At 46.5% G+C, this 13793-nt stretch overlaps 1 protein-coding gene across 1 annotated transcript in view; it reads right to left on the minus strand.

Annotated features, from left to right (window-relative positions):
* Positions 1-13518, minus strand: part of DBH (dopamine beta-hydroxylase) — a 31187-nt gene extending 17669 nt beyond the window's left edge. The window contains exons 1-5 of the mRNA XM_070955702.1: positions 13174-13518; positions 8346-8492; positions 5826-6086; positions 4133-4309; positions 3367-3469 (exon numbers count right to left, since the gene is read on the minus strand). Coding sequence (XP_070811803.1) covers positions 3367-3469; positions 4133-4309; positions 5826-6086; positions 8346-8492; positions 13174-13518 — 1033 coding nt within the window. The remainder of the gene's footprint in view (positions 1-3366; positions 3470-4132; positions 4310-5825; positions 6087-8345; positions 8493-13173) is intronic.
* Positions 13519-13793: the final 275 nt, after the last annotated feature.

Consider the following 13793-nt stretch of genomic DNA (forward strand, 5'->3'; position numbering starts at 1 on the left):
GGGACAGCAAAAAATGTCACTTCCTGTCCCACCGGGAGTTGGGAAATGGGCTTTTTCAGCCTCCGTAGGGCCTCCAAGGGAGTGGGAAAGGCTGTTTTCACCGTTCCCAGATACACAGAGAGGATCTGGACCCAGGTAAGAAAGATAAACGGGCCTACCAGGCCATCATATGCCAGGAGCGGGGGGCGGGGGAGGGGGTTGTGCACACATGTGCGTGGGCACGTGCATGCGCGACCCTCCCCCGTCCCCCCCTCTCCTGGCACGCGATGGCAAAAAGGTTAGCCATCATTGTTCTAGGTTCTAGGATGGGCCTATGGCAGGGAGAACTCCGCCAGGACCTCAAGTCCTCACCATTGCTACCCAGAGATGATGGGATTGGGATTGGGATTGGGATTGGGTTGGGTTGGGTTGGGTTGGGTTGGGTAGGGTTGGGTTGGGTTGGGTTGGGTTGGGTTGGGTTGGATTGGATTGGAAACAGAGTTGGCAGGGACCTTGTAGGTCAATTTAGTCCAGGGGTCATCAACCTTTCAGACCTCAGGGATCACTAAATTCATAATTTTAAATCCTGTGGACCATTAATAAGATATTTTAAAAAAGATAAATAGTATTTAGTGCAATATAAAAAATGCAAATAATTTTTCTACGGACCACCAACATTTTCTCACGGACCACCAGTGGATCTAGTCCAACCCCCTGCCCAAGCAGGAGACCCTACACCATTTCTGACAGATGGCAGTCCAGTCTCTTCTTGAAAGCCTCCAGTGATGAAGCTCCCACAACTTCTGTTCCATTGATTGATTGTTCTCAGTGTCAGAAAATTCCTCCTTATTTCCAGGTTGAATCCCTCCTTGTTCAGTTTCCATCCATTATTCCTAGTCTGGCCTTCGGGTGCTTTGGAAAATAGCTTGATCCCCTCCTCTTTGTGGCAGCCCCTACGCTCCCACAGAGAGGGGCTCCTCAGGGTGCCGTCGGCTAAACAATGTCGACTGGCGACACCCAGGGGGAGAGCCTTCTCTGCAGGGGCATCAGCCCTCTGGAATGAGCTCCCCCTAGAGCTTTGTTTTAGCCCCGACCTGCGTACCTTTTGCCATGCCCTGAAGACCCTTCTGTTCCAGCAAGCCGGATTGGCCTAATATGAATTTTATAAGGGGCGTATTATGTTTTAATTTTTGAGCCAAATTTTATATATTTGATTTTAATTGGTTTTAAATTTTGTAAATCTATGTGTTTTAATACGGCTGTACACCGCCCTGAGTCCTTCGGGAGAAGGGCGGTATAGAAGTCTAATTATAAATAAATAAATAAATAAATACTGGAAGTCTGCTATCATGTCTCCCCTGGTCCTTCTGTTCACTAGGCTAGCCAGGCTCAGTTCCTGCAACCGTTCATCGTATGTTTTAGCTTTCAGTCCCCTAATCTTCTTGGTTGCTCTTCTCTGCACTCTTTCTAGAGTCTCAATAGTGACTTTTATAGTGTGGTGAGCAAAACTGGATGCAGTATTCTAGGTGTGGCCTTACTAAGGCTTTATAGAGTGGTATTGCTACCCAACTGCTTGCCAGAGGTGGGGAGTCAGAAGTGGTGAGCGGAAGGAGCGGTTCTGATGAAACCGATGGAAGCTGCCAGATCTGATCAGCAGCTCAGGCTTCTGGAGCCACATCGGTTTTTTTCATCTTCCACGCAGGCGAGTGGCACTACTCTTCCTCCAACCTAAATGGAGAGTTCAGATCACTTGGGCAGCAGCAGCTTCCTGCCCAGATTCTCTTTGGGGGTTTCACCCCAGATTTCCCCAGAAGAGGAAAGGGTAAAAGGCCATCAACCAGTGGAATCAACTACCTCACGATGCATTGCTTTGGCTTCATGGCAATCCTACGCACGGCCACTCAAGCACTCGTCACTTCCTGCCTGGACTACTGCAATGCTCTCTACATGGGGCTCCCCTTGGGGTGCACCCGGAGGCTGCAGTTGGTCCAGAATGCGGCCGCACGGGGGATTATGGGAGTGACTGGGCGCTCCCATGTGTCACCTCTCCTGCACGAGCTGCACTGGCTTCCTGTGGTCTTCCGGGTGCGCTTCAAGGTGTTGGTGATCACCTTTAAAGCGCTCCTTGGCTTAGGGCCGGGGTATTTGCGAGACCGCCTTCTGCTGCCAATAGCCTCCCACCGGCCGGTTCGCTCGCACAGGGAGGGCTTCCTCAGGGTGCCGTCGGCAAGACAGTGCCGGCTGGCGACTCCCAGGGGGAGAGCCTTCTCTGTGGCGGCACCAGCCCTCTGGAACGACCTACCCCCTGAGTTACGCACAATATCAGACCTCCGGACTTTTCGTCAGGCCCTAAAAACACACTTATTCCATCTAGCTGGGCTGGCTTGATCCCGTCCTCTCAGTTTTAATTGATTCGGTTTTAATTTGGGTTGTTTTAAATTATTTGGGCCACAATTATTTAATTGTTTTTAAATTGTTTTTTAAATTTTGTATACAATGTTTTATTTTGGCTGTGCACCGCCCTGAGTCCTGTGGGAGAAGGGCGGTATAGAAATAAAATAAATAAAAAAAAAATAATAATAATGGCAAGCTTTCACCTGCGCATGAACTGGTGGGGGGGGGGGCAGGAATCAGCTGGGAGCTCTCCCACCACTAGTAGCCAGCCGTTGGAGAAGGTTTGCTACGGTTAGGCCGGCAAACCTTGATTTGGGGGCTGGTGGTGGCCATCAGAATAGCGCCATCTTCCCATGAGGCCCTGGGGCTGCAGCCAGCTGAGGCACAGCAAGATCCAGAGGATCTTATGGATGGAAAGGAAGGACTGCAAGGCCCCCATTGGCCGGAACTGCCTGGCCTCCCAGCCCTGGGTGCAAAATAGCACAGACCAGAAATAGCACAAATCCTGAAGAGCCAAGGAACAGCAATTCTGATTATGTAAATGCGGTTCTCCCTGCTTCCTTTTTTAAACCTGCCAGCTGTCAAAACAAGGCAATGCAAACAGGGGGAAGTGTACTGAGTTAGCTGGGGGGGTGCTCCTTCCCAGGCCAGCGAAAGGCAGCAGGATGGGGGAGTTTTCACAGGAGGGAGGGAAGAGCAGGGCCCTTCTGGAGATCTGCAAAGCGACTGTGTGTCCCTTTCTCAGCTGCAAGCTGGCCGGATGCTGCTTTCCTTCGCTTTGAGGGAGGCAAGACTGCAAGAAAGGGGCTATTGGCTTAATTCAGGCAAGCCCACCTTGGCAGGGGAAGAGGCAGCCTAAAACATGGATGGCGAGATGGCTGCCTTGTTCTTCCAGATCAAGGCCAGTCTGGAAGAAAGCCCCTGTAGGACCCTCTTCTCCTCCCTTCCTCCCCTCCATTCTCTTTTTGATCCTCAAAGATCAGACTCACTCACCTTCGAATAGCAGCGGATTATGGTAGTGGACTTCCAGGCGCAAATATTTGGAGGAGCCGGGACCCCCCAAGGCTAGCCCTGCGTCTTCGGGGTAGTAAAAGGCCTGGAAGGAAGAAAGAGGGATCCTTGGTGGAGCTGGTCCACTTCAGCAGCTCAAACCAATCCTTCTCTGGAGACATCAGACCGAAGCTCCCCCAATAAAGTTAGGCTTTAGCAAAGTGCAACAGCATTTTGGGCTTCAACTACTACCCGGTCTTGGTCGGGGCAAGAACAATGAAGGACTCCTGGCAGGTCTACATAAGCACCCCCCCCCCCGAGCTGCTGCTTTACCATTTTGCTCAGACCCCCCAAACCCCCAGAAGGGATTTCCAGAGGCTCAGGGAATCTGAGGAGCCCAGAACAGGCTGCTTCAATGGATCCATTGTAGGAGCCTCCTGCCCTGAAAGCCAACCAGAACATTTTGAAATAGGACTCTTCCAGTGCTTGGGCCTAGTTCTATTGCCCCAAACCCCAAGCCCGCAGAACCCCCCACCCCCCTTAAACAAGCGAGCAAGCAAAGCAAAGGAGGCAAGCAGACCTGGAGACCCCTGGTGGGAGAGGCAGGTCACATCTTAATTCAAAATGTTGCCTGAGGCCAGGATGGCCGATTTGGGGCAAAAAACATCTCCTGAAGCATCGTCTGAGGACAGAGGATCCAGGGGGGCTTCCCACCCGGGTCTTTCTCCTGCCCCCGCCCCAGTTCTTTGTTAAGGCCCCTGAGGCTCACCTGCGCACCCATCGCCCAGGCAGCCAAGACGTGTCGACAAAAGTTCAGGCGCTGCGGCTTCATCTTGGAGTGGCAGGAGCCGCTGTAGTGTGGGAAGGCTGGGAAGTGGGGGCTGCACTGGAAGACCTCCATGTGATGGACCAGGGCTTCGTTCCCGCCTGTGACCACTGGCTCATACTGAGGGAGGAATGGGGGAGGTAGAGACACTCCAAGCTCTGTATGCGCTATTTATTTATTTATTTATTTTATTTTATTTTATTTTATTTTATTTTATTTTATTTTATTTTATTTTATTTTATTTTATTTTATTTTATTTTATTTTATTTTATTTTATTTTATTTTATTTATATGCCGCCCTTCTCCGGAGACTCAGGGCGGCTTACAATGCGTTAAGCAATAGCCTTCATACTTTTGTATATTTATACAAAGTCAGCTTATTGCCCCCACAAACTGGGTCCTCATTTCACCTATCTTAGAAAGGATGGAAGGCTGAGTCAACCTTGAGCCTTGGAGAGATTCGAACCTGCAGTAATTGCAGGCAGCTGTGTTAATAACAGGGTGCTTTAAACCACTGTACTACCAAGGCTCCCATTGACGGGAGAAGCAAAATCTCCATTTTGTCTCTTTAAAGGCAGATGATTTGGGGTGGATAAAAATCCCCTCACCAAATGGGAAGCCACACTAGAAGTCTCCATTGGACTCCTCTGGAAAGAGGAATCTCCTTGCTCTCAAAATGAATCAGGTGGAGTAAGCATTGCTCCCTCATTCTGAAAATTCACAAAAATGGAAAATGGTCTTATGCTGAAGGGACTTTCAAAGTGAATCTCCTCCCTCCAGCTGGATATGAAGAAATAGCACAGAGTAAGCCCTATCTCCTGAGTTCACACAACATGCTAGCTAGATTGTCAGAACCACCATCAGAAATAAACCCAGGCCAATTCCTCCATCCCCATGGTGTGTGATGCCCAAACTAAAAAGGCCCAGTTCACGCAGCATGCAGGGGCAACACTGAGTCCCAACCGAGGCACATGCCTCCCCCCCCCTCTCCCTCTTCCTGCTCCCGAGAGGTAGAAGGAATAGCCAGACAAGCCAGGATACCCCTTTCCTTCCTTTGCACAATGCGGAAGAATGTTGGAACTAAGGCTAAAAAACATGATGTTTTTAGCCTTATGATGTTGATATTTTTAGGAGGAGGAAGAGGAGGTGGAGGTGGAGGTGGAGGAGGAGGAGGAGGAGGAGGAGGAGGAGGAGAAGAAGAAGAAGGAGGAGGAGGAGGAGGAGGAGGAGGAGGAGGAGGAGGAGGAGGAGGAGGAAGAAGAAGGAGGAGGAAGAGGAGGAGGAGGAGGAGGAGAAGAAGAAGAAGAAGAAGAAGAAGAAGAAGAAGAAGAAGAAGAAGAAGAAGAAGAAGAAGAAGAAGAAGAAGAAGAAGAAGAAGAAGAAGAAGAAGAAACAACTTTCCATCTAACAGCTGAAAGCTGGAAAAAGGGGAAATAATATCATCACCATATTTTTGGGACCTTATGATCTTGAATGATGCTAGCTGTACAGATGGGGTCAGTGGGGATGGTTGCAATGCTTGTTAATCTTGCACGAGATGGCCTGGATTCAGGAAGAATCGGTCCCTTGCAAAACACATTGGGAGGACTTGAACCCAAATCGGTGAGGGAGGAAGAAAAGGGGGCATTCTACTCACCATGACAATATGATGCTTTTCAAAGTCGTCTGGAAGTTCGGTCATGTAACACCAGTATGTGGTCTCCTGGTGGGGAATGGTCACATCTGGGACTCGGATCTCCATGGTCTTCAGGTCCCCAGGCAGTGGGGGAACTCTGATCTTGGGCTTCAGAAGTTGCACCCGCTGCAGTCCCTTCCGGAGCAGAGCAGAAACATTGATGGCTTGGAGGGACGAAGCTGGTTTCTCCAAAATGCCATAAATGAGATGCACAGTTCCATCCTGAAAGGGAAGTCACCAACCATTTTATTTCTGAGCCACCAAGGTGCCCTGGTTTAAAGTGGCAGAAGCTCAGAAAGAAAGCAGTGGACCCTGAAAAGGCTTCCTTGGGTTGGAGAATGATCAGACCCCCGAGGCCAACTGAAGGACTAATTTAAACAGGGAGCAGCATCCTCTGTAAGAGACGCCATCATGGACTGAAAAGTCCATGATGAAAAGCACTGAAAAGAATTCCCTGAAAAGGCTGCATCATAAAACAGGGAATGCAAGATCATAACTGCAAGTTAAGCCACACTAATCCATCGGTCTGTTTTTGGCCACAGAGCTCCATAAGGATGAATCTCTTGAACAAAAGATTTCAATTACTATTCTAATTGTACATTTGCTGTAGAATATCCTTACATTTGAGTCCAAGAGTTTCTCTTAATGGAAATTAAAAATACTGAAGCCACATGAGCACATAGAAATTACAATTTAAATTGTAAACTTTCAACAATGTTTTTAAATTTAAAGAAAACTCAGGCAGCCTCACTCTTCAGACTTTTGTCAAGTGTTAGGTCACCTGGCCTTGAGATCCATTTCTGCATTTTAGCTTGCTTGGTCTCAGCACTGGGGACCTTCCTAGATTTAGGCTATTATGGGAACCCAGCCCCTTTGGTGCTTTGATGGCATAATGTGGGCTTGCTTATATATTTAATTATTTAATATTTCTTATTTTGATAATATTTATAACTTACTCAATCCTAAAGGATTGATAAGGGTGAACAAAATCCCCCCTCACTAAAAACATCCACAGCAAAACCCAGTTCATCAAAGGCATCATTCACTCAAAAAAAGAGACGAGGTGGCGCAGTGGTTAGAGTGCAGTACTGCAGCTACTTTAGCTGACTGCGAGTTCAGCCGATCAAATCTCACCGGCTCAAGGTTGACTCAGCCTTCTATCCTTCCGAGGTGGGTAAAATGAGGACCCAGATTGTTGGGGGCAATATGTTATTTAGTATACTGTCTTTGGTGTAAGCCGCCCAGAGTCCTCGGAGAGTGGGCGGCATAGAAATATGAATAATAAAATAATAATAATAATGCCGACTGGCGGCCCCCAGGGGGAGAGCCTTCTCTGTGGGGCACCTACTATCTGGAACGAGCTCCCCCCAGAGATACGGAGGATCCCGGATCTGCGCACCTTCCGCCGCGCCTTAAAGACCTTACTATTTCACCAGGCGGGCCTGGCCTAATTTTCTCCCTCTTTTATAAAAGATTTTTAATTTTTAAATATCTTTTAGTATTTTATACATTCAATTTTAAATTGGTTTTAAAAGTTTGGGTTTTTAAATTTGTCGGGGCCAAAATTATTTAATTTGATTTTATTCTACTTTTAAATTTTGTATGTATGTGTTTTATTGTTTGGCTGTGCACCGCCCTGAGTCCTTCGGGAGTAGGGCGGTATAGAAATCAAATCAAATAATAAAAAATCTGGGCTGCCTTGCTCTACCGATATTCCACATTTAGCAACTGACTCGTTTAGTGACTCTTCACTAAATGGTGATGAAGAAGTAACTGTGCAAGCAGTTTTCACATTTGCGACCTGGAAGTCTGTATACCAAAGGAAAGCTGAAGTAAAGGTCATAAGCACAGTTGTGGTTTCGCTTAGCAACATCTTTGCTTGTGTGAATTGTGGTTGCTAAACAAGGTGTTTTGTGAAATACCTCTAGAGCTGGGGCCATCCATATCTGGAGGTGGGGAAGTTATTCCTTAAAGAGGGACCACTACTAAAAAAAAGTCTATTTCTCTCCAAGCCCTGTGAGGAGGAAAAATTGTGGCAGGCCCTCTCTAAAATATTTGAGCAAGTTTGCATGAATGATGCCACAAAATTCAGGATTGCAGCATTTTTTACTTTCTCTCTCTGTTTTTTTACTTTCTCTCTTCCCAATATTATGAGATTTGGGCTGCTTTCAGCTGCCATGAGCCTTGTGAAGGGTCAACAGCCCAGAAGGTCAACATACAAGAGACACCCACGTAAGCCATTCTGGGAAAACCAAGGAACTGTTTTCTTTTTTAAAAAAAAATAGGAAAAGGGAGATTTAAAAGTAATGTTCAGCAATTCAGACTTGAGTTTTGATTTCCATTTTAAAAACATAATATTAGATTGTGTAAAACAAAGCATTTTCAGGATATTCTGCCTCCCTTCCTGCATTATTCTCTTCAGATTTGGGACAGTTCTTTTTCAAAATTGTTTCTGAAGCAGAAGGTGACTAAAGATTCTACCTCAATCAGATAATCCTTTGGATCACAAGTGGCAAAGGGCCTCTTGAAGAGGAGGGAGAGCCCTCCGCCAATTCTCCGTGCCCCCAAGAGATGGTAGTTCTGCTGGGCGTCCATGTGCAGCTGTGTGTCTTGGTCACTCCAGGCATCCTACAGGTGAAGCAACAAGAAGGATTGCACTTCAGACGGCAGAGGTGGAGGGGGCATTGCAGCCCAACTAAAGCATCCAGTCTTGGGCTTATACGTTAACTAAAGAAAGCTTGGACTCCCCTTGTTAAAAATTCCAAAATTAAGAATATAAAACAATGAACTTGTTTGCAAAATTGGAATACGGCTATTCTGAAATTTTGTGAGGCCCTAAACTGTAGCTTCTTTAGCATCTTTAGCCCTTATTGAATTCAGGGCTGAATGTTGCTTCTGGCAAGCAGGTTCCACCTTCTCTACTTAGCTTGGAATTGCCTCATTACTTTTTTGGGGATTTAACAACATGAAACAACATGAGAGAAAAATGTCTCTGGGGGTGTCTCTATACACATAAGGAACATATTTCATACAAGGCCATGCCCAAAGAAATACCTCAGCTGAGCTTCTAGCACCAGGACTGGCTGAGGCTGTACCCGGACTTGCTTGACATTTCTTTTTAAGAAGAAACTAGATAGTCACTTATCTGAAATAGTATAGGTTCTCCTGCTTGAACAAGGGGCTGGACTAGAAGACCTCCAAGGTCCCTTTCAACTCATTCGTTCTGTTCTGTTCTGTTCTGTTCTGTTCTGTTCTGTTCTGTTCTGCCCTGCCCTGCCCTGCCCTGCCCTACCCTACCCTACCCTACCCTACCCTACCCTACCCTACCCTACCCTACCCTACCCTACCCTACCCTATCCTATCCTATCCTATCCTATCCTATCCTATCCTATCCTATCCTATCCTATCCTATCTGTATTATTCTTGGGCTGTGGGGCTAACCCACAGGTTGCATCACCAGAGCTCAAACTTGGCTGAACAGTCTCTAAGCTGTTCTGGAGCTTCTATGCCTCATGAAATAAGATTAAAGGCTCCAAGATGGAAAAATGTCTCTGCCAGCCTTACTCCTCCCTACCTCTTTCTTGCTAATGACAGATGTCACTCAGAAAGAGACATAAGGAGGTCCAGTGTTGGGAGAGGCGAGGGAGCAAACGGTCAGAGATGCTTCTGCAAAAACTCTGCTGTAGGACTCATGTGGGCAAGACCCACATTGGTGTGGGTGATTCTTCACATAAAGAGGCTTAGTAATTTAGGCATCGGTAGTAGGCATCTTCTTTTAGAAATTTTTCATATCTCAGTATTTGATTTTCCTGGAGTAAACATTCTCTTTTTCTTTTAAGCAACTCTGTTTCTAAAGCATAATTTAGTAGAAACCAGCAGCAGCTCTAGTCGGCATCTCAGCTGTAAGCCTCCTTGTTGTGAGGCTCATCTACCAAAGACTTTACACTCAATGACTTCACTAGGTTTAACAGTTTAATAGAGTTAACTTGTAGGTCATCTAGTCCAACCCCGCCCCCCAAGCAGGAGACCCTACACCATTTCTGACAGATGGTAGTCTCTTGTTGAAAGCTTCCAGGGATGAAGTTCCCACAACTTCTGAAGGCAACTTCTGTTCCACTGGTTGATTGCTCTCATTGTCAGAAAGTTTCTCCTTATTTCGAGATTGAATCTCTCCTTGTTCAGTTTCCATCCATTGTTCCTTGTCTGGCCTTCAGGTGCCTTGGAAAATAGCTTGAGCCCTTCCTCTCTGTGGCAGCCCCTCAAATATTGGAAGATGCTATCCTGCCTCCCCTGGTCCTTCTCTTTACTAGACTAGCCATGCCCAGTTCCTACAACCATTCATCCTATGTTTGAGCCTCCAGTCCCCTAATCATTTTTGTTGCTCTTCTCTGCACTTTTTCTAGAGTCTCATAATCTTTTTTATAGTGTGGTGACCAAAACTGGATGCAGTACTCTAGGTGTGGTCTTGCAAAGGCTTTATAGAGTGGTATTAATACCTCCCTTGATCTTGATTAAATCCCTCTGTTAATGCATTTTAGGATTGCATTGGCTTTTTTGGCTGCTGCCGCACACACTCTTATTTAACTGGTTGTCCACTAAGATTTCAAGATCCCTCTCACAATTACTATTATGCCTGGTTTCACCCAGTTTCTATGTGTACTTTTGGTTTTTCTTGTCTAAGTGTAAGACTTTACTTGTCTCTACATTGAATTTCATTTTGTCCTGTTACCTCTCGCAGACTCCAGGCTTTAAGTTAAGGGGAAGCCATTGAGTGGGCTCTTGTGTGTGTATGTCTGTGTGTTTGTGTGTACTATGATCTTTGAACCTGACATTTATCCAGCCCATCATGCAATTTCTCCACCCTTTTGAATTTGTTCCGGGTGGGGATTTTTGCTGGCTTCCTAACCTTTGGATATTGTCAGTGGCAAGACTGTAGCCTTGCTGACCTGCATGGCTGGTCAGAAAAAGCTCCTTTCAGTAGGGCAATTGGGCCCCATCTTTGCCAGGGAAGCGCCCAGGCTCACAGATGCACAGATGCCCTGGGCATCTCATATTCTGGGGTTCAGAGACAGGTGAGCCTGCAGAGGCATCTGGGAAACCCCCACCCCCCCACACACAAAAAGACTTTTCCCAAGCTTTTAGCTCTCCACAATGCATCCAAAATAGAATCTAGCATCTAGATAGAATAAGAGGCAGAGGAATCAAGAGTGCCAAATTCATGATAAAAGATAAAACCACAAGAATCTAGTTTCAGTTATGGTTTCAAAAAAATAAAAATTAGCTAAACCAAGCATAAAATAATGACGAATATTAACTTCAAGTACATTCAGTGCAGTTTTAATATTAGCTTGTTCAAAAACAGACTGTTCCTTGGCTCATGCCTTAAAAATAGCAGAATTAGAATCATAGAATCCTAGGGATGGAAGGACCTTGAACCTCCTGCCCAAGATAGACATCTTTAGAGCATCCCAGGCAAACAGCTGCCCAATATTTTCTTGAAAACCTCCAGTGATGGGGCACCCATAGCTGCAGAAGGCAAGCTGTTCCATTGATGAACTGTCTTCACTGTCAGGAAATTTCTCCTTACTTCTAGCTTGGATCTCTCTTAACAAGCTTCCACCCACTGCTTCTTGTTCTGTCCTCAGGGGCTTTGGAGAATAGGTTGTCCCCAGTGGTGAAATCTGAACCGGTTTACCAGTTTGCTGGCTGAGCATGTGTGCCATGCGACAAACGTGTGCTGCGCTCATGCATGCGCAATGTGCACAAAATGCGAGATGCGCACGCACATACAGTGCCTGCCAAAAGGACGCTTGAGAAGGTAAGTAGAACAGTGCAGGTGTGGGTGGGTGACCAGCTGTGGTACGCGTGGAAACCTTTTTAAAAACGTTTTTAAAGCATTTTTTTACTACCGGCTCAGACGAATAGGTAGTAAAAAATGCTTTAAAAAAGTAAAAAAAAAAGAGGCTCCAACGATCACAGCTGTGATTGTTGGGGCCTATTTTTTACTTTAGAATAGAATAGAATAACAGTTGTGAAATGAGTGATACGGTTGTTAAGAATGCTACAATGAGCATAAATGATGACCAGTCAAAAGTGCGAGGAACTGTCAGAAATCACTTTTTTCAATCCTCTGGGTAGTCCCTATCAGCCATACCTATGGAAGCTGAAAAAGTTATTTTTGACCGGTCCTCGCACTTTTGACCAGTCCTCGCACTTATGACTGTCCTCACATTTTACTTTTTTTGCCCTATCTTTTCACCATGGTGAAGAGAAGCAGTTGTTAAATGAGTGACATGGTTGCTAAGAATGCTGCAACAGGCATAAATGTGAGGATGATCATAAGTGTGAGGACCAGTCAAAAGTGCGAGAACTGGTCAGAAATGACTTTTTTCAGCCCTCTGAGTAGTCCCTATACACATAACCACGGCCACCCAGTCACATGATCAGCTAGACACGCCCATCCGGTCACATGACCTCCAAGCCACGCCCACCCAAATAAGCCACGCCCACAGAACTGGTTGTTTAAAAAATTGAATCCCACCACTGAACCCACCCACCCCCATCCCAGCAGGAGATCCTACACCATCTGACAGAAAGCCTGCAGTGATGAAGCTCCCACAACTTCTGAAGGCAACTTCTGTTCCATGAGTTGATTGTTCTCACTGTCAGGAAGTTTCTCCTTATTTCCAGGTTGAATAGCTCCTTCTTCAGTTTCCATCCATTATTCCTTGTATGACCTTCAGGTGCCTTGGAAAATAGCTGAGCCAAGTACCACCTATTCTATTTCATGCATTTGGTTTTTCCTGCCCAAGTCCTAACCTTACTTTTCACATCACTGGACTAGAGAGGGCCTTTTCTCTTGTCTGTCATGATCCTTCTGAATCTTGATTATCTTCCAAAATGTTGGCTATTCCTTCCAGCTTGGTGTCATCTGCAGATTTGATGAGTCTTCTATCCCCTCACCTAGATCTAGACCAGGAGTGTCAAACTCATGTCATCACAGAGGCATCATGTGACGTATTGGGACTTTTTCCCCCTTTGCTAAAACAGGCATGGCCAGTGGGCCGGGAGTTTGACAGCCCTGATCTACATCTTCTCAAAGCCTGTTTCCCAGTCTGGTCCCCATCCAGATTCACCCAATGAAGGAACTAACCCCGGAGATATAGAAGCAAGGCTCCCTCTTCCTTGGATATTCTCCTTGGAACCCAAAAACGATTTCTTGTCAGTATCAACAGAGATCCCAATACCAGAAGGAGACCCCCACCCCAGGTCTGAGCTTGGCATAGGAACTGCTTCCCTGCTTACCCACCGCAAAATAGAACTGGACCCCATCGCTCCATAGGACAGCCAGATCTGCCTCCTGAAAGCCTCCACGGTCTGACATGCCAAAAAGAATGCCATATTTCAACTCCTTGGCCACAATCCGGAAATGCACCTCTTCCAGGTGATAGCTGATGTTCCAGGAGAGCTCCAGGAGGCCCTGAGGGTCCAGGGGCACCTTGTATGGGAAGCTTTCTCTTGGCTCTGTGCCTTGGAGGGCCACCACCAGAAAAACCAAGAAGACGGCGAGCAGGGAGAAGTACATGGATGCCGCTTCCCGCATCCTGAGCACCAGGCAGGCGTCTCCCTTCGGCCGATTCTTGGAGCTTGGCATTCTGGCCAGTGAGAGTCATGGGGCCCTCAGCTCTTCCCATTTATAAAGAGACCCTCCTAGCAACTGGATCAGTAATTCCCCTTAATTACATTTGGTGGTGGAAAATCGGATTGGGCCACTGAACAGCCTTGCCTGTGTCCTCCTCCTCCTCCTTCCCCCGGGCCCATGCGCTTGTCAGTTTCTGCTTCTCTCTAATTGCCTTTAATTGTTTGTGGACATCATCAATGGGAATTTAACTGGACTGGATAGGTTTTTTTTCTTTTTTAATGTCCTTT

Source organism: Pituophis catenifer, unplaced genomic scaffold, assembly GCF_029215685.1.
Source record: "Pituophis catenifer annectens isolate HBS135680 unplaced genomic scaffold, rPitCat1.0.hap2 SCAF_17, whole genome shotgun sequence".
NCBI lineage: Eukaryota > Metazoa > Chordata > Lepidosauria > Squamata > Colubridae > Pituophis > Pituophis catenifer.